The 21,322-nt window shown below is 31.5% G+C and overlaps 1 protein-coding gene across 6 annotated transcripts in view; it reads left to right on the top strand.

Annotated features, from left to right (window-relative positions):
* The first annotated feature begins 2,588 nt into the window (after positions 1-2,588).
* The window catches only part of LOC133338856 (fasciclin-2), a 91,593-nt gene continuing 72,859 nt past the window's right edge, over positions 2,589-21,322 (top strand). For all 6 annotated transcript variants that reach the window (XM_061546968.1, XM_061546966.1, XM_061546965.1 and 3 more), the window contains exon 1: positions 2,589-2,718. In XM_061546968.1, the coding sequence (XP_061402952.1) occupies positions 2,616-2,718 (103 nt within the window). In that variant the 5' untranslated portion in view covers positions 2,589-2,615. The remainder of the gene's footprint in view (positions 2,719-21,322) is intronic.

Genomic DNA, 21,322 nt, shown 5'->3' with positions numbered 1-21,322 from the left:
ATCCTTAGAATTCACTTCCATATATTACTGATCTCTTAATTTTTTTTGTCCAATTAAATTTCTTTGAAAAAAGTTAAACTTCCTGACCTATACCTCTAAATTTTCAAAATCATTTTTTTTTAATTAAAAAAAAAACGTTATAAAAATTAACATTTACATTCCAAAAACGTGGCTCAAAGCCATGCACATAAGTATGTGAGGATGTGTACGTGTTTGGCTGGTTGACTGGCTAGCAAATGCGTTTGGCGACAGAGCCTCTTCCTTTTTTTGTTCCAACACAGACTGACTGGACTTAGGCTTAAACACCACCGCCACCACCATGACTTCAATGACTGCATATTTCTCATAATACAGGTGGTAACGGAAATCAGATGGTTGCACATCATACCATAGAGAAACAAAAAAAGAAAAAACAACAACACGTTTGTGGAATGTTTAATGATGCAAGACGAACGAGCCGTCCCGACCATCCAGTCTGTGGTGTTGTTGTGTTGTAGACATAGAAAACCACTTCACAAACTGAAATGCCTGCCACAACAAGTTAATGTTGCACTCACAGTTACAAGTGCCGTTTTACTGGCAACAACAACGCCAGCAAATAATGCAAAACAAAAGGATAACCACCAACATCACATAAAAAAATACCACAAACAATCCTCTAAAGTGTTTGGCATTAATGTGTGAAAGTTATGCCTTTGGAATTTTTAAATATTTCAATTGAAATTCAAGAGATTTTCGATTGGATTTGTTGCGGGGGTTCCAACTCCCAAACAAAAGATGTAATTATCATACGAATTAATTAGTATTGGTGATTGTCAACGGCGATAAAAATTAAAATTATAAAAAAAATCATTGTTTACTTTGAGGATAATTGTTTGAGAGAGAACTCCACACACACACACACACACCTGTTTTGATCACCTACCGGAAATTGGAGAAATGCCAAGAGAATATAAATAATATTGAAAAATATTTTTTTTTGATTCTTCAAAAAGAGATAAAGAATTATCAATTAGACATTTTTTAGAGAGGGTGTTTTTTTATTACAGAAATGTGTGACTGATTAAAATTATACTAAACGTGTTTTGAAATTTTGAAAATTTGTTTTTTTTAGTACTGAATTGGAAGAGAACGTCAATGGTCATAGGAAATATGATCAGCAAATAGTTTCAGTAAATTTATTCTAGAAAAATTGATAAAATATTTCAAATTGGTGATATTTTTATTAAAAAAAATAGAATTATTGATTTTTTTTTATTTTTTTAATAATACTTTTATAAAAAATTATTAAAGATTTTTTTAATTTTTTTAGAATATTTTTAAAGAAAAAAAAATGTTGAACAAAAAAAATTGAACAATATTTTCAGTACATTTATTCGAAAAAAAAACTGATAAAATATTTAAAATTGGTGATATTTTTATAAAAAATATTGAAGTTTTTTTTTAAAAAAATATTTAAAAAAAAATCTTCAATGATTTTTTTATATCGAAAAAATGTCATCAGTGATATATTTTTACACCAAAATATTCATTCTTCGTCAGTGATATTTTATTATCGGAGATATATTTTTATACAGAAATATTCATCCGCGATTTTTTCTAAAAATATTTGATCAGTGACATTTCTCTTTATAGAAAATTATAATCAATGACAATTTTTCTATATAGAAAAATATTTTTTTTCATATAAAAACGTCAGTTATATTCCTCTATGTAGAGAATGATCATCAGCAATAATATTTGTATATAAAAATATAATTTGTGATATTATTTTATACAACTATATGTGACTTTTTTTTCAACACCCAATTTTCCATCACTATTTTGAAATGCACATTTGCTTCAATACGTCTGCAAATAAAACAAAATAAAGTTTAATATACCAAAAATTGTTTACTTATATATACGAAAAAAACCATATACATAGCTAAATGTTATTTGTTATTTAGAGGATTTCAATTTTTGTTATTTGTCGAAAAAATACAATTTATTTATATGTGTGTGTGTTTATTTTATCCATTACAATTTATTTAGTTAAATAAAATTTCTTTCAATAACATATCCCCCTCACTCTCTCTCTTTACAGCTCTACACACATGTCCCGTGCATTTATGCGCTGCAACAACATCATCATCATCATAACTAAACATTTGACAACTAATTCAATATAGAAAAAATCAGGCTTTGATTTCGCGTGTTGTCGCGCCGTCACATCCATCCAGCCCACCTTAGCAACATCATCACCACAAATTGTGCAATTTATTTCGCAAAAAAAAAAAACTAAAAAAAGAAAAACCAATTGAAAATTTTCCAATTTATTTGCATAAAAGCATACAACAACAGCAACACTCTAGCTCGTCACTCATGTTGTTGCTTGTTTGATTTTATTTTTATTTGGAAAAAAATAAAACTTACCTGATTCCGGAAAATTGCAAAAGTAAATAAAGTGCAGAATATTTTTCTGATATTTATTTCTAAACGCGGAAAATTTGCCAATATCAAACAAATTGATTGTTGGTACGAAATATCAAAAACAAAATAGAAATCTAGTTAAAAATAATAACAACACCACAGACAACATTAAACTCAACAACAGCAACATCAAAAGCAGCAGCATGGGGCCCATAGGCAAACTAAAACTGGGCCAAAATCCATTGGCCAAAACCACAATAGCAGCAGCGGCAGCAGTATTTATTCTTATGAATTTTATCGTAATAGGTAAGTGGAAAATCTTTATATCTTGTAAACTAGATTTAAGGGGACCCCCCCATTCTCGGGGTCAAAATTTTTGTTGACTTAATTCCAATCTACACTAATTCAAAAATGTCCCTGCAAAATTTCAAGTAAAAATCTCAAGAACTCTTGAAGATATAACCGATTTATTGTGTCAGCATCAAGTGACGGCTGAAGGGCTTCTCAAACTTTAAACGCGTTTTTCTCTAAACATTTTTTTGCGAATGGCGGGCACGATAACTCAAAAACTAATAACCCAATCGATTTCAATTTTTTACACGTTTCTCTGTGAGTGTATATCTATCGTATGAACTAGGATAAAGCCAATCGGTGAAGATCTTCCTTATTTTTTAACTTTGATTTTGGTAAAAAATTGGCGATTTTTCAAATATATTTTTTTCAAAGGTCCGCCATTTTGTTAATTTTAGAGCGAAGTCAATAATCCTAGTTCATACGAGAGCCAGACATGTACTCTTTCTAACACCGTTGGAATTTTCGGATTCCGATGTTCCAGTGAGGAGTTATCATGCCCGCCATCAAAAATAAGGAGTTTTCTTTGATCACAAAAAACAACAACAAAATTTTTTTGTAAATTATTTTTCTTCCTTTTTAAATCTTCAAATATATATGTGCAAAGTTACAAACCTTAACAAGCATTGGTATTCATTTACCAGCCCATTTAAAATCTTAAAAATAAAAAATTGAGAATGGGGGGGTTCCCTTAAACAAATCGACCCGCTGTAATTTGAGATTTTTTCAAAGCCATAATTTAACAACACGAAGCTTTTGATTTTATTTTGATGATAGGCAGTTAATTTCAAGGCCTATGTTATGAAATTAATAACAAAATGGGCTATAATAATATTGGAAATTTATTAAAAGTCGTTAGCATGAGTGCATTCATATTATGGGATCTTATGACGGTAATAAATGGAAAAAAATGTTTGAGGAACAAATTTAGTTCCATAAGAAAAAAAATTAATTTTTTCCCCAAAAATGTTCTCTAAAAAAATATTTTTACATTTCTTTGTAATTTCTTTTAATGTGGATTTGCATGAAATTTTTCTTTGGTAGTAACACCTGTCTTTGCAATACACCTCACAAGATTTTAGGCAGCATCAATTTGTCACATGTTAGGGGATTATTTATATATACTACCTTAAAAGTTTTATTGTTTCGAAAAATTTTAAACGCCAGTTAGATAATTATCTTTACGAAATCACAGTAGACTTTATTAAGCTCTTTGACACTTGCTATCATTATGATGACTTCAAATTAAATTTTATTAACAACAAATGGTGTTTAACAAACAAGCAAAATATTTATCTAAAAAATTAGGCAATTTTTTATGATAGTGGTTTTGAGAAAATCTTATGAAATATTTCCTAATTATCTAGGAAATATTTCGTAAATTTTACCAACAACAAAAATGCTAAATAGCACATCATAATTATCATCGTCACCAAAATTATAACATCCATCACAAGACTTCCAGTTTCATTTCATCTTGGCGATAAGATAGGGAAATTATTAAAATATTTGCTAAAGACTTAATTAAATTGCAACTAACAACACCAAGATAGATAATGTTAAGCAACAAGAAGAAGAAGGTAAAATAAACATTGTAAAGTGGAAAAAAATAAAATATTCCAAATGAAGTGAAAAAGTAAAAAAGCAAATCTTAATATCTATGATTACACATTGCCAGTTTATGGCAGGGAGAATAACAACTGGCTGGGAATAATAAAAAAAATTTACCCAACAACAATTTGGCCCAGAAACATACAAATAGAAAAGTGGTGTTGTAAGTTTGTCTCATGATGCGAAAATACACTGAGGGAATAGATGTGGTACAAAGGCAATTGAAACTAAAAAATTAAGAAAATTGCATCAACATAGGGTTCATGCATTATTTGTCATCACAATGTAATCGATTTGGTAATAAAACATGGGCTTCATCCATTATTTTTCATCACAATGTAATTGATTTGGTAATGATATTTTTTTAGTTCCGAAATCAATGAAATAAATACAAAGCTAGGTTTAGAGTTGGTGTTTAGGTTTTATAATAAAAAAACTCAAATCAAACCAGGTATAAAAAACCTAGGCAAATGCCATGCCTAAGTTTTGGGTTCTTTGATTACTTTTCATCAAAATGTAATGGGTATGATAATGCTAAATGTAGTTGACCAAAGGAAAAAGGGAGAATTAAATATGTACAAAGGATATATTGATAAATTTTTAAACACAAAATTCATTCCCACTTTACCATGGCATTTATACAAATGTAATATTTTATTATTTATCATCAAACAGTAATGAGTCAGGTAAGCGGTTTCTAGTAAGGCACACAGATAATGAAACAAATAGTTCATGTTTTTGTATTCTTCACTATTTAAGAAGTTTACCTCGAATCCCCAGCATAAATGTTTTCCCACAAATTCCCTGCCACTTTTTTCTTGTAGTTAAAAGTGAAAATCCTATAAATTTCTTAGGAACTTAAACACCAAGTTGTTTTTTTACGCAAATCTCTTCTTTTTGTAACAGCTTCTCTTTTTTATGACAGTGTTTAATGCAATATTTTACTGTCATGTGGATGAGATGACGATGATGTTACTGCTGCTGTTGTTGATGGCATCTTGCTATTCCTATGAATTTCCATTTTCAAGCAGAATTGAAAGTAAAGCTCTCTTTAGTAATGAATACCTTTTGCGAGTCTTTTTACTTTTCTATGTCATTCCCAGCAAAGCTGCGATGCTAATCATGGGAACCTTCTTTACATGGGACCATGTTGATTTTTTTTTTATAGAGGTAGTCAGTCAGTTTTTTAGCCTTTCCTGTTATTCACAAACCAAGAAAAAGTTGAACAAGAAGAGCTAAACAAAAAACAAGTCAAGCTTATTTCCGTTAATAGCTGACAACAAATTGCAACATTTTTTTTTTATTTTTAATTTTTTGCTTGTCATGCCTTTATCTCTATTAACTCTTTTTAACAGGTTTAATTACAAGGCATGATTTTTGTGTTGTTGTTGTTTTAGATGTCTTGTTGTTTTTATTTTCTTCTTAAGAAAATTTCACTCATAAAAAGGTCCGTAACATAGAAATTATGAAAGTTATTTGTTTTATGATTTCCCCGAAACCGTGTTAGGGCCATTTAAACTTTGACCCCCCACTTTGAGCACATGACTCAACTTACTGACCTGTTTTTCTTTTATTAAAAGTAAGATGTAAAAATTAATTGTTTTAAATAAAAAATACTAATAAAATATGGGACAATAAAACAAAACGCTTTTCTTCAAAAAGAAAATAACAAATATAATTTTCTTTTGAGCAGGGTCAACAGTTTTGAGGAATTGACCTTTGACAAACAATTCAGAAAAATATAAAGGAAATAACCGAATTTTCTGAAATTAACTGTCAGTTATTGAAAATTCCATAAAAACGATCTCGAGTGAGTGATTTATTTTCGTATAGAAAAATTCTTCAATTCTTCGATATTGTTTTTCAAATATAAAAAATATCAGTAATAATATTCATATACAAGATTTTTTCAATGATATTTTAGTGATATTTTTCATGTAGATTTCTATCAGTCAGATACATGAATCGCTTATTTTGAAAGTGGTTTAAGTCCATTTTAGCTATGTATTTTCCTTAAAAAAAAATTATTCCAATTTTTTCTGCTCCCACCCCTCCCATCTTAGTATTTCCCTTTGTTGTTTTTTTTTTTTTCAAAAATTACAAATATTTTGTAATTTCTTTCTAACATGACATCATTTGTAAATTATCACAACTTCATTAAAATTCTTTTTTGGGGAAAATATTTTCTCAAACAAAAAGAAACATATTTATTTAATTATGCACAATTAATAAAACGGGGAAAGACTACAGACATCCATCCTCCCCCTTCATTCCAAAGACATTTCAATCATAAAAAATGTGCATATTGTGTGCATCTGTGGCAAACCCCAAAATTGGGGAATGAATGTCCCATCAAAAATTAGAAATATTTGTATTCATGTCATAAACTTCAAAATTAAACAAATATTTAAAATAAACAAGCCACAGAAAAATATTTCAAATAGCAAAAAATAAAATGTTTAATGAAAGACCAAAGGCAAGGGGAGAGGTTTAATGCTGCTCCACAGAATACAAATACAGCTGGGCATTTTACCACACACACACACACGATTGAAAATACCAACTGAGGGGGGGAATAAAAGTCATTGCATTTCAATAAAACATAAGGAAGATGACGTCTTCTTCTTCTTTTTATTGTGGTTGTTCTTGTTGAGTGTTTGCATATTAAATATACTTTTTTCTAATGAACCATTTGAAAGCTATTTGTTTACATAAAATGACAATTAAAGCTTAAGCATGGCATACCAGATGCCTATTTTTCCCTCCCATCCACCTCCCTCCCCGCTTTAGGAATGCATTTCGGAAAAGATGCTTTAACCAACCATGCCACCAAGGGTTGGCATGTGGTATGGGATGTTATTGGTGGTTGTTGTCGTTTAACCCATTATTCTTTTAAGTGCAAGTTGTCATTCTATTTCCCCATTATGATCTATGAATTTTTATGACCTTATTTATAAAATAGAATTGGTGGAAGAACATGAAGAAGCAGAAGAATTCCCTTAACAACACTACAAAAGATGAATAGAAAAAACGTTGAATATACAAAATATGAAAAAAGATGAGAATAGCATCATCTGTTACAAATGTTGGCTAGTTTGTGTGGTAATGGAGATTGCAGACAATCGAGAGTTTGGGGGCATGCAATCCAAAGTTAGAAAAAAAAAATAGAACAGATAAAATGGAAAAATATTCCTGGTAACAATTTTGGAAAGTAGATAAGAAAAATATTTTTTTTATTTTTGTATGCAGCCAAAATTGTTATTTACCTAAAGCTATTTTTATGTGATGACCGAAGGTAGATCCACTTGAAGTGGCCTTAATTTTTCAATAAAAAATTTTGCTATTCAAAATTGGAGGGTACTGAATTGTACGGAGGGTATTTATGCTTCCATGGCCAGTTCTATATCAGAAACAGGCGAATATTAAACCGTTGCTTTAAATAAAAATCCATTATTCAGATTTTTAGGCAGTATATATTTTTTAAAAATTAACAAGTGCCATTTTTTAATCATTTCCCATTTCGGCTCTGAATCAAACGTTTTTATTGGAATATTTTAAGATATTAAGACTCCATGTTCTTTCTTTCCTAGGAATATTGAAAGGTCCAAGTATTAGTGTTCCTTTCCCCAATTTCGAATTTTTAATATAAAATCCATTTAGTCTAAAACAGATATTTTAGGTTTTCATCAGTAAACCATTTTAAAGTCTTGAAAAACCGAGAAGTCCTAGTATTGAGAAAAATTTCCCAATTTGAAGCCTCATATCGATTTCATACTCTTTTAATTTGAATTAGTACTCCCAACTATTTTCGAAATTACAGACTGTAGGTTACAGTATAAATTTTTTATCAACCCTCCCTCTTAAAAATATCACCCTTGTTTACTCGGGAATGCCAACTAACCGTTCGTTACAACCAAAAAATTTTGCAATAAGTGTTGGCCATAAATCAAATACCATTCAAAACAGAATTTTTCAATTTGCAAAAGTGGTAAGAAAAGGCATTTTGCAATGAAACAAGAAGACGAAGAAGAAGTGGAATTTAAAAACAGAAAATTCAAAAATCAAACGTTTCGAAATGCGAAGGCGTCTATATGGAAATGGTGGATGGGTACAAAATGACATCATCAGTTGCCAGTAAAACCCAAGGGAGTTTTAAATTTCTACCCAACTTAGGGAAATGATAATGATAAAAAATACTGCTCCTCAAAGGAAATAATGATTTTGCAAATAGTCATTGTTATGGCCAAAAATTGCCAGCACCCCCTTCCCTCTCAAAATAAAAAAATATATATTTGCCTTTGAAAATTATGCTCATGAATTTATAGACAACCATAAATTGATTTATATTTTAGTGGGAGTTTATTATTATGGTCATCCCCCTCCCACACCAAAAATTCTTTCTTCTTTCCTTCCTTCCTTAAAAAAATAACAAGCATATAGCCTATTCGCCCCACTCCCCTCTCACAAATCATAAGGATATTGTTGGTAATAACCATTTTGTATCATCCCTTTTGTATGATAAATATTTGTCACTTGAGCGGAAAAAAGGATATGGCCTAAGAAATTTACTGGCAATTCCGGCATTACTTAGCAAATAGTGTTTTTATGTTTGATTTCCTTCCTTTGGCTGGCCGGCCGACCAACAACAAAAAAAATCCCTTTTAAGAAAATGCAACGGGAAAAATCAAATTAATATAAAAACCAATAAAAATAAATACAGACACAAGCCATCCATAATGTCAACCCCAAATCGAATAGTTTCATTTTTGTCGCTCCCCCCACAAACAAAGGGGATGCATTTTATTTGTCTGTTTGACATGGGGGTAGTTCTCCCATGAAATTGTCTCACAAGACAGTCAAAGATAACAAATAGCCGTTTTTCCACCAAAACGATGATGATATCTTTTGCTATCGAACATTTATCATTAATTGGATTTAGTTGATCAAGTTTCACAAAACTATCGGGAAATTGTCGTTTCATAAATAGAAAGAAAAACAAATAGAACTTAAGGAATGGGATATCGAATTCTTTAGATAAATATCTTTGGTAACAAAATACTTCATTAACATAGGCCACTAATTGAGAAACTTCTCCTTTTTCTATTTGAGAAGATTCTTCAGGAGATAAAAACAATCGTTTAGGGTTCATTAGGGAAATTATGGCATTTTGGGAAAAACAGAAAATATTTTGGTCCAAAAGAAAAAAAAAACAAAACTCATCCCCTGTCAAATTTTTCTATAGTAAAAAATCGTAGTCATACAAATATGCAAAAAAGGCTATTTTCTAACTGGCGCCCAAGCAGGGATTTTTAGTCCTAATGAAAACTAACTAACACCCTCTGTCACGTTTTTTCCAAAGAAAAAAACGTTGTTATGCGATTCCTATGCATAAATAGGCTATTTTTTGTCACTATTGTCTAACTGGCGCCCAAGCAGGGACTTTGTAGGCGAATCGTTATTAATTTGTGTTAGTCATATATATTTTCCAATTAATATTTTTTAAGATAAATGGTAACTATGCAGTATATACATGGTGCACAATAATTGTTAGGGAAATTATGGAATTTTCAGAAAAAAAAGATATTTTCTAACTGGCGCCCAAGCTGGGAGTTTGTAGGCGAATCTTTATCAATTTGCGTTAGTCATATATATTTTCCAATTTCCATTTTTTAAGATAAATGTTGACTATTCAACGAAATAATCTCCCAATCAAACAATATTTTTATTAACAATTTTAAATTAATTTATAATTTTTTCTACGAAAATTTTCCTTTGGATTTAATATTTGACTTCAATACTTTTTGATGACATCTTTGGCAAATTTTTTTTATTGAGAATATCTGTAAATCAAATCTCGCAAATGATTCATATTGGGATTATACCAAACCTTTGTAGGTCTTAAATTAAATCAAACATCAATTGGTTGGTGTTAAAATACCAGTTTTCCATAAAAATCTCATCTTCGTTTTTACAAAAAAGAACCTAAAATCAACAAAGATTTATGGAAGGCTTTGAGTTATTGAACTTAACGCTGATATATGAATGAATGAAAAGGCCAGGTTATAACAAAAAAAACTACCTCCGAAACAAAGATTCAATTTCAAATGAAATTTAATGGATTTTTAGCATTAACATTCAGGCAAATATCTCAACATAGTCATCGTCAGCGGGGCATCATCGTCGTCATTGTTATTTGTGTTACCATTCCCAACAACGGTGAACTGCTGCAGCATCCTCGCACAAGAGGTGGTTGTAACACTACACACTCATCAATGTTACAGGGAACTGCAATAACAAAACAACAACAAAAAACGGTTTACTTTTGTAATAACGGCCATATCATACGAAAAAAATACGTTTCGGGCCAAGAACAACAAACCCATATAAATTTTTGAAAGAGGGGGAGGAGTTGAAAGCGGCATCATCATGGTATTGGAATGTTTCAGCATTTATCCATCCATGCAGGTATCCCCACTCATCATCATGAGTATTGTAAGGTACAGCAAAAGCTGATGCTGCTGCTTGCATTCAACTTAAACTGTAAAGGTAAAAATCATACTCTCCAACACAAGCCCCAGGTATCATTAATCTTTGACTTGTTTCATGGAAACAAAAGAGCACGGAATTTATCCCCCAACCCACCAACTAAAAAAAAAACAGAAAAAAATACGTAAAACTACAACGAAAAACTGTTCAGAAAAACAAAAAAAATAATCCAACACATACACTCAGTCAGTCACTCACACAAAGGCAAAAGTAATAAAAGTTAACAAAAATGCATTTTCAGCTTAATTTTTCTTGTTAAATTTTAATCACACAGAATGAGTAATGAAGCAAACAGTGAACTACTGCCAACTTCGGTTTTTTTGGTTGTGTGTCCAATGATGATCATGATGATGGCGGTGGTGGCGATGATGATGATGCATATGGTGGAAGTATGGTTAATATCAAACAAATTAGGGTTTTTTGTAGGAAACCTTTACAAATTAAAAGAGGGGGAGTAAATATTTATTCCTCTTTTATTTGTTGAGAACGTTCGCTGAACCCTTTCTTCCTAGGCCATAAATACCGCCAACAATAATAGTTAGTTGGTTGGTCATTAGCCATAATCATAAATGGTCGTTCTTTTTTCTACTACATTTAAGATGATATTTATGGCCAGCATTTGTAAAAGGGACAAACTCGAAAAAGAGGGGTTATAAATTGGATAGTAAAAAGATAATAATTTTTTAAGGTATTATACTTTTTATGCAACTCAAAGAGAAATATTTCATTGCTTATTTTTTTGATACAATATTGTATATTTTTAAAAGTTACATTTTTGACATTACTATATACGTTATTGACGTTTACGACATTTCAAACTTTTACATATTTTGTCTAGTTAGGTACAAATTGCATAAAAACCTTTCTAAAAATCTAAAACAATGGTTTTATACAAGTTTTTGACATCTGCGACATTTGCGACTTTTACCAGTTTACGGTTTTGTTTATGAAAAATCGCATAATATGACTTCTAATCATTAAAAAATATGTTTTTTTTGGTTTTATACAAATTTTTGACATTTACGACAATTGCGACATTTCAATTTTTTGTGGTTGTAAACCCATAAAATCCCTAAATAAAACATTTTCACTGAATTTTCTTTATAAAAATTCATTATTAAAGAAATTTTGTTTTGTAACATTGTCTAAAACTAAAAAATCTATTAAATTTTGAATTAAGTCGATTGAAAATTCATTTTTATCGAATTTTATCTCTTCTAAATATTAAAAAATAAAGTTTTTGGGTTTTATACAAATATTTGACATTTACGACAATTGTGACATTAACATTTTTAGGGTTGTAAACCCATAAAATCCCCAAATAAACCTTTTTGTTCAAAATTTTCTTTATAAAAATAAATTCTCGAACAAATTTTATTCTGTAACATTGTCAAAAACTAAATTAATCTATTACATTTTTTTAATTAAATCTATTTTGCAAAATTCATTTGTATTATGCTTGCAAAGAAAATACATTTTCATTTAACTTCCACCTTCTTTGTCATTCAAATCAAAACAGATTTTTTAATCACATATCTATCCATTGTAGATTGAGGTTAGAAAAAAAAAAGAAAAAATAAAACAGAAACACTGAAATCAGTTTTATTGTAAAAATAATAACAACAAACATCAGTCAGCAAATATTGACAATGACTTGAAAGATTGAGTGAGTTTGAGTGAATGGCTGACTGACTGACGGACGTCTACAAAGGTACATATTGTATTATTACAGTCATTGACGTAATCCCAGCAGTACCAATTCTAGAAAGGGGTCTATTGCATGCAATAAAAGGATTTACTTGATTGCAACAGCATAACAATAGTTAAACCCCCCGACAACTCTCCCTACCGCACTCCCTCCCATCCCCAACATTCGATTATTTTGAATTGCGTTTGTTCTTTAGAATTTTTTCCTTTTTTTCATTTAAAAACAAACATAGAAGAACGATAAACAAAAACTTACCTCTGCACACACACACACCGAGAGAAAAGGAATTAACTTTGGAAAAACAGGAAAACACGACCGACCCGACCCCAAGTCAGCAGACAATCGCACTTCCATTGAACGTGTAACGAAAATTGATTAGTTTGTAAGGAGAAAAAGACAAGAAGTGAAAGAAAACACATTAAATGTTGTTAACATGACATAAAACGAAAAACAAAATACAACAAAATTGGTTAAGGTACATAAAAGGCCCTACCAGTCAACATGGCAAAACGAAAAAGGGATCTTTTTTCTCTCACTCTAAGCCAAAAAGGTAAAAATTCCAAGTTTTCAGTTTAAAAACAATTACAACACCGACACCATTATTGTCTGGTTCGGTGTTGTGTTGTCGTCTGTCATAGAATTTCATTCATGCATCCCCATATGTATGCCACACATGTACTTGACCAAATGCTGAACAATTACTCAAAAAAGGGTTCTACAACCATTTATTGCATTTGAAATTCTTGTACAATTAAAAAGCGCTTTGTAGCCGAGCAGACGATAGGAGGGACGGAGGAAAGTCAGCTACCAAAAGTTAATAGATTAGTCAATGAAGCCTTAATAATCTTTCATTCCAAATAACAGCAACAACAACAACAAAAGTTAAATGGCCCAAACACACATATCATTGACCTTAACGAAGATGAATGCATTCAAGCCCCCTGACTAAGTTGACTGTTGTGGCCACTATGGGACCTGACCTGTAACATTGCTTTCAGTTTTCCCGATAAAGGTAAATAAAACAACAACAAAGACCTGAATTAAACCAACATAGGTGACATTGCTAGCTCTCTTGACTGTTGTTGTTGTTGTTGCTGCTGCTGCCCTGAGAAAATGTTCAAATAATGATTTTTTCATTACCTTTACTTTACCTTTTACTGTTTGTTGTTGTTGCTGTTTTACCTCTTTTTTGCTGCTCTGTTGTATTACTGTCTAAATCTTGCTTTAATCCAATTACCTTTTGCTCTAGTCATGCGGCAACTACACAAAAGGGTTGTGCAATGAAAGAGGAAATGAGAAGAAGAAAAAGAAGAACAACTACAACAAAGATATAAAACTCGTAATTTTTAATTAATTTTATCGTCATTGCGTTCCATTTGGAAAAAAATTCTGGAAAAAAATATCAAACAAAAAAAGCAAACTTGCTCTTGAGAAAGGAAACAAATAATTAAAAATACAAACCAACGAATAAACATTTTTTTCTCAGGAACACGTAAGTTGGTAGTTTTTTTCTTGTGAAATGAAGAATTTTATTAATACGAAATTTTGAAATGACACAAAGGATAGTTGTTTTCCTAGGTGGCTAATTCCCAAGTATGGGATAATAACGGAGCTCAAAGAGGTTATGTAAATAATTTCCATAAAAATTCCGGACTTACAACAAAATCTTATTTTTATAAAGTGTTTCCCCTTTCTTTTATGCTTAGTGACCCTAAATTAGAATTTTTTCTTAGAAGAATTGGTCGAAGGACCATTTCCGTAGTGTAAAATCTCATTTCTCGTAGGCCCCTTTTGCTCTCCAACAAAAGCTTTTCTCTGGTATTTTATAAATACAGTCGAAATCACTTACAACGATGGGCAAGGGACCGGCGAACATGTTCGCTATAACCGATATCAAATAATGTGAAGATCTTCTTTTGGGACTTTTGGATTACATCGTTATAGCCAATAAATATGTCTATGCTCCTTTATTTGTCTGCTATAAAAACTCACTTTAGTGGCTTATGAAGTCTGTTCCCCGGTCGTCTATAAATACTGCTTACCTGCTCTTCTTAAAACACTTCTATTTGGCGGATTAAACAGTCTATAATCAGCTGCCCTTTGAAGACGTTCTTCCAACGTCCCTTTTCGTATCTAGAGAGTCCATCCCTCCACATGGACGCACCCATATATACATATGTATGAACACGTACATAAATGTGTCATGTGAAACTGAATATAATGCCAGAATATTTGATCAAAGGACCATTTTAAAAATTCCTACTTATAATAATTAATTTTTCATGGACTATTTAGCCAATGATTTACTGACTGGTCCTTATGTCCCTTTTTCTGGTTATTGCCTTTTACAACAATAAATCTCAGTAATCAAAATACTCCTCCTCCTATTAAATTATAAACAAATGAGCCACTTCCCTATGATTTTTTATTCTACAACATGGTTACATTGCCAGGAATGAATGGATGAAACACAAAATAAAAATAAATTAACCGAAAATGATAAGAAAATATTGTCCAAAAAAGAAGAACAAAACAACACTTAGCCGAAATTAGAACAACAATCATGAAAGCAAGTTCTCAGTAAAGTGACCAACAAAAAATCCACGGATGTGATGGGGGGAGAAATAGTAGGAAAGAAAATAAAAAAGAAACAGATCAAGTTTAATGACTCAACTGGGCTGTAATGGGACCACCAAGAATTACCACCATTATTACTATTGTTGTTGTTGTTTCTGTTGTAGTTGTTAAGTTTCGGACAAGAAATGAAATCAAAGTTTTTCTATTTCTTTCAATTCTCACAATGATTAGTTATGGAAACTGTATCATGGAGAATGACCATCACACCAGCATACTTTTTTCCATGGTGATGATGATGGTTGTTGTTTTCCACTGTAAATTGGCATAAAATTTTTAACAACATTGGAAAATTTTTAATTAATTGAAAAACTCAAATTTGGAGGAGAGACAGGCCTCTTATCTACTCCCTCCTTTGAAAAAAAACACAATATATCAAAAAAAGAAATTTAAACACAAAATGATGGATGATCTTGTGATGGATTTGAGTGGCAAGCCATTTCCATCAAAGTGGATTTTTTGTTTTTTTTCTAACAAAACATAAAACATGACCCTTAGAAAACCATTACATCAAAAAAACAGAAAAATGTTGGAAAATTAGCTTCTAACCATGAATGTAGCAAAAAAATCTAAAACACATTAACCAAATGCTTAATTACCCCTATAATGTTCGAGTGCTTGTGGAAAACCTCAAGCTTTTCTAAAAAAAGCTGGTAATAAAAAAATACAACAATACAAAATTGAAAACAATTTAAATTACAAGAACATTTATTTTTTTTGAAATTACAAAACAACTATGTACAGGAAATCAAGTGGAGTTAATGATTCTAATAACACATGTTTAACATGGTTTATAATTACAAAAAAAGAAAATAATTGAGAAAAAAGCATGGCAAGGAAAATAATTTACAATACTCCATTATAATCTATTACAGCAATAAAACAATCAAATGATTTAGAATAAAGTAATTTAGCAATTATGTTATTTGAAATAGCTGGGGATATCCTATTATCCAGGCCTCTAATTTGCCAAACAATAACTGTTCCACATAAACATGTAGACAATTTTCGCGTTGAAAGAAAATAAATTTTAATATTATTGTACTCAATATTTAAATTTAATAACACCGCTAGATACACGAGTATGTTGAAAATAATGATTTATATACAAATAATAACACTCACTAAAATCTGTGTGAAAGTATATCTATCCATCACTTAAAATACCCTCAGCTTGACTCACTTCAGTTTATCCAAAAAGACTCCCTTCAGCTCATCTATCAAGATTCGCGTAGGCTTGTCTATAGGAACTCGCTTCATCATCTTTATAGATACTTTTTTCAAATCTTCTACAGAGATTCGTTTCAGGCCGTCAATAGAGACTCACTTCTGTTCGTAAAAGTTCCCTTCATCTCATCTATAGAGAATCCCATCAGATCAACTATAGAACCTCCCTTCAGGCTATTTCCTTCATATTTCTTAGAAAAGTTGCCATAAAAACCCCTTCTCTCTTTCAAGTTTTTTTTAATTCCCATGAGCCCCACACACACACACACACATAAATAAGTTTTGTATTATGGCCTCCCCTTCTAATTACAAATTGATTTTCAATATTTACAATAACCTTTATTGCCATGATTATTATTTATTTTAATTTTCTTAGATTTCCAATTAATTTTCACATTTTTAATTAGCATTTTTTTGTTTAGCGATTTTTATTTATTTATTTTGGCTTCTCTTCATTTTTGAAGTATATCTGAAATTATTTTTTTTATTTTACTGGAGAGGACACCATGCTCCTATTTTTTGGTGTAGTGGTTTCTTACGTTACTACCCCCTGACTCTATTTAGGTTAAGCCATATTAATAAAGTACACCTTGCTCCAGCTGTAATGAAAAGAAGTGAAGCCACCCAAAAAAACAAAAACAAAAACAAGCTTCAATTATTTACTATAATAATAAGTAGTTTCTTATTATATTTTCTTCTCAGTTTTTGTTGTAACGAATTTTTCGTTTTCTTCTAACCATACTCTCTCTTGTTGGGTTTGCTTCAGTTAAACGAACATGAAGAGGAAGAAGGATACACCAACAAAAAAATATGTGTCCTTTACATTTCCCCAGCTCTTAACAACTCTACTTTCATGGCTCACGCTTGCCGGATGGAGGGAGCAGTGAAGCATTGCACTATAATTTCAATGTTCCTCTTCTGGAGTGCTCTTCTCGCTATGTTCTATAGTTGTAGTGTTTCCCTTCATTCTTTGGCTTTCATTATCATAAGCTTAAGTATGACAAAAGTGAGTGGTTCCTTGCAGCAAACTGACTTTGCCGACTGCAAAGTGGAGGTAAGGTGGTGGCAGGTGAATGAATGAAAAGCTAAAATAAAAATTATTCTGAAATATTTGCATGTTTGGGACTTTATTGGTGATGGATCACACAGAAAACAATAGCTCCAGTGACACTAACATAAATTTAACTCCAGCAAAATGAGCGGGAATTAAATTCAAATTTTGTACCTGGACTCTCAGTAATCCGTTTTAATTTTCAGAGACAAGTTGTCTATTTTTTTCGAACTCAAAATAAACTAGTTTTATTTCTGCTTCATTACAATACCTAAATCCTGTAGAGTCTCTTGGAAAACAAGTATCCATTAGTCACCCTTTTTTATTTACTCACAGCTAAATATTTACCCAAGACAACAATCAGGGCCAAGTCCTGCTTTGTTACCATCTTTAATGACTTAATACAAGCCATACAATTTTACCTTACTCCTCCCCTCCTCCTCCTCCACTCCTTTTTGGCATGCATTCTAAAATACTTGGCAAAATTCACTTTAAGAAAAAAAAAGTTCAAACAACAAGCTGTAAACTTGTCATCTTCCTCTTCGTTGCAACACAGATTTCTTTGTCCACATCGCTCTTTATAGCCTTGACTCATCATCTTCTGAAAACTGAAGAAGAAGAAGAAGAAAAGGAACATAAAAAACAAAAGATCCAGACCATCTTGACAAAGGTGTTTTCTTGGTAGTTTAACTATTGTCATAAAAATTTCGTTATTTCATTTTCCTGCTCTACCTCCTCCTCCTCGCCCCACTTCCTCTGTTTTGGAACATGCACTGGAAACTATAAAAGTCAAGTTAAAAGGATGCCATAAAATGACTTTCAAATGATTTTTTCTTCTCACTGGCAAATCGATACTTAATGAAAGTTTTTTAAATGGCCATTAGTTGTAATAATTTATTTAGATTTTGTTTTTAAAGAAGATGTAAGTCAAAGGACACGAAGAAGAAAGACATTTTATAGGTGAGCAGAAGAGACAAAAATTTATGGGCGAAATTTTTAATAGAGAAGAGAAGACCTTTGAAGTAAGGTTTAATGAAAAACTGAAGTCAGTCTTTTGAGATGAGCTGAGACCTTTATGTCCTCTGTGAAGACTCCCTCTCGACGAGTCTGAAAGTCGTAATGGAATCCTTATCCTTATAGGCGAGCTAAAGGAAATGTTTTTCGATGAGTATTGAAAATTGTTAAGGACCCCCTTATGGGTAAGCTAAAGGCTTTTTGGATGATCATGATATTTATATACAATCTTAAATGGTATTTCTGGACGATTTTTGTAGATGAAAGAATAGTCCCTTATGGAAAACGTAAGGAGAATTTTTATAGAGGAAAGATGAACGAACTGAAGAATGTCTTTTTTTTCTTTTTTTGTCGTTCTTGTTGAACACTATAATTTCCTGTAATATCTAATAATTTAGTTGTCTCTACGATCCTCTCTGCTCATAACCAACAATTATAGCAAGAACTAATTTCCTAATCCCCATATTGAAACATTGCATGTTTCCTTTTCTAGTCATAATTACCAGGTCTAAGCGCCTTATGTTCGACCTTTTTTCCGAATATTTTTCTATAAATTTTGTGTGTGGAATTATTATTTATGACAATGACAAAGGCATAGAAACGTGAGCTAAAAACTATAGAGGGGACAACACCAACCACCACCATCACATCTACATGATCAGCGACGGCGGCCATTGACGCCTGCAAGAAAGCAACAATTATTTTGGATTACCCAGCAAAAAAAAAGAACACCCAATATTTTCTTTTCTGGGGATTAACTTTTAATGCCACTCACTCATGTTCGCTCGCCCTCCCTACCTCTCTGCATTGATGCACCAGCACCAGTGTTACTGTGATGTGAGTTGATGGGGTATTGTGTAATTTGGCTGCTGGAAAAACATCATGTTTGCATGATATATGAGCTGAGGGTCTAATCGCTTTATTTTTCGAAAAAATAGTATCTTATAAATGGTCTGGGTGTTTTCTAGCATGTCAATTTGTAATATTTATTTAAGAAAATATTATATAGAAAGAAAATTGCCGGCAATTAAAGAACAGCTGTTAGGGGTTTTCTTCATTTCTTCGATTGGTTGACCATTTAAGTCATTAAAGGATTAGCCATTTATCGATATTAACACTTGCTGCAGACCTCTATATTTCATATCCAACTGTATTTTTATTCTTTCTCCCCACTCCCCTGCTCTCTAATCGGCATCATTGTGATAGACATTTTAATTAACCCCCTGAGCTTTAATTAATTTTTATAAATATTTTTCTAACAACTGCAGCTGTTTTATGTGATCTGCCATGAGGCAAAATAATATATATTTTTATTTTTGCCATTCACTTGAATTTTGTATTCCATAAATCTTCACTATATCATAGATATCTATATATTTTTTATTAAATATTGTTGTAGTTGCAATCTCCACTTGTATGAAATTTTGCTGCCATCACTCAATTCCATGGCAAAAGAATTGATATCAATTTCAAATGCTGCTGCAGATGATGTGTTCACAGCTAGCGAGGATGGTGATGATGATGATGATGGGTGGTGTTGCCCTAAAGTGGAAAAATGTTGAAAAAAATTGGAACAAAAATTTACAAATGGATTTAAAAAGACAGAGAGCAAGTTTTCCAGGGACTATAAACGAAAAAATTTCGTTCAACCTTTGCAGGCAAAATGAAGAACTGAAGGACGTATGAACTGGAGGGAGTCTTTGTAGGCCAGCTGGAGGCCATCTTTATAGACGGACTGGAGGGATTCTTTTTAGACGATCTGGAGGGAATATTTATAGAAGACATGGAGGGAGTCTTTATAGACGCACTGAGATTATTTTTTAAACGAGTTGGATGGATTCTTTATAGACGAGTTGGAGGGAGTCTTTATAAAAGGCCTGGAGGTAGTCTTTATAGTCTAAATGAAGGGAGTCTTTATAGACGCACTGCAGTTATTTTTTAGACGAATTGGAGGGAGTCTTTATAGTCTAAATGGATGAAGTATTTGTAGACGACCTGACGGACATTTTTAGACGAGTTGGGATTATTTATAGAATACTTGGAGGGAGTCTTTATAATATAAATGGATGGATTCTTTATAGACCAGTTGGAGGAAGTCTTTATAGAAGGCCTGGAGGTGGTCTTTATTTTCTAAATGGAGGGAGTTATTTATAGAAGACTTGGAGGGAGTCTTTAAAATGGATAGATTCTTTTTAGACGAGCTAGAGGGAGTCTTTATAGAAGACTTGAGTGTTGTCTTTAGTGGAGAGATTCTAAAGAAGATTAAATCTATCTATTCTATCTATTAAACCCTAAAGAAATTTTGTTGTTAGACAGCTAAAAGATGGAAGTGGTCCTTTCTATGTAGGTCACCTTTATGCAGCCAATTTCTTAAGATTAATAAACTAGAAAAAATCTGTAACATAATTTCTCAATATTAAATCTTTCAAATCTAATAAACCATAATATTAGCCCCAATATCTATGTTTTATGTCCCAAAAAATATCTGCTGAAAATCCCAACAATTTCAATCTTTATGGAACATATTTAGTTAACATTTGCCATCACATATTTCTTTTTTTTTATTCTCGATACCCCCCATTTATCTTCTTCGCTGCGGAACCTTGTCACCCCAAACTGTCAATAATGTTTTTCGAGACAATAGAAGGCAATAAAAATTTTATAAAATGCTTGTTTTGATGATGTTTTTTTCGTTTTCTATTGTTATTGTAATGGAACAACAACAAAAACTACAACAACAACAATGCAATAGTGCAACATAACAATTA

This window comes from Musca vetustissima, unplaced genomic scaffold (genome assembly GCF_032173495.1).
Source record: "Musca vetustissima isolate MV318-11 ecotype Yass unplaced genomic scaffold, APGP_CSIRO_Mvet_v1 utg704, whole genome shotgun sequence".
Classification (NCBI taxonomy): Eukaryota; Metazoa; Arthropoda; class Insecta; order Diptera; family Muscidae; genus Musca; species Musca vetustissima.
This window is presented reverse-complemented; position numbering and strand designations above follow the sequence as displayed.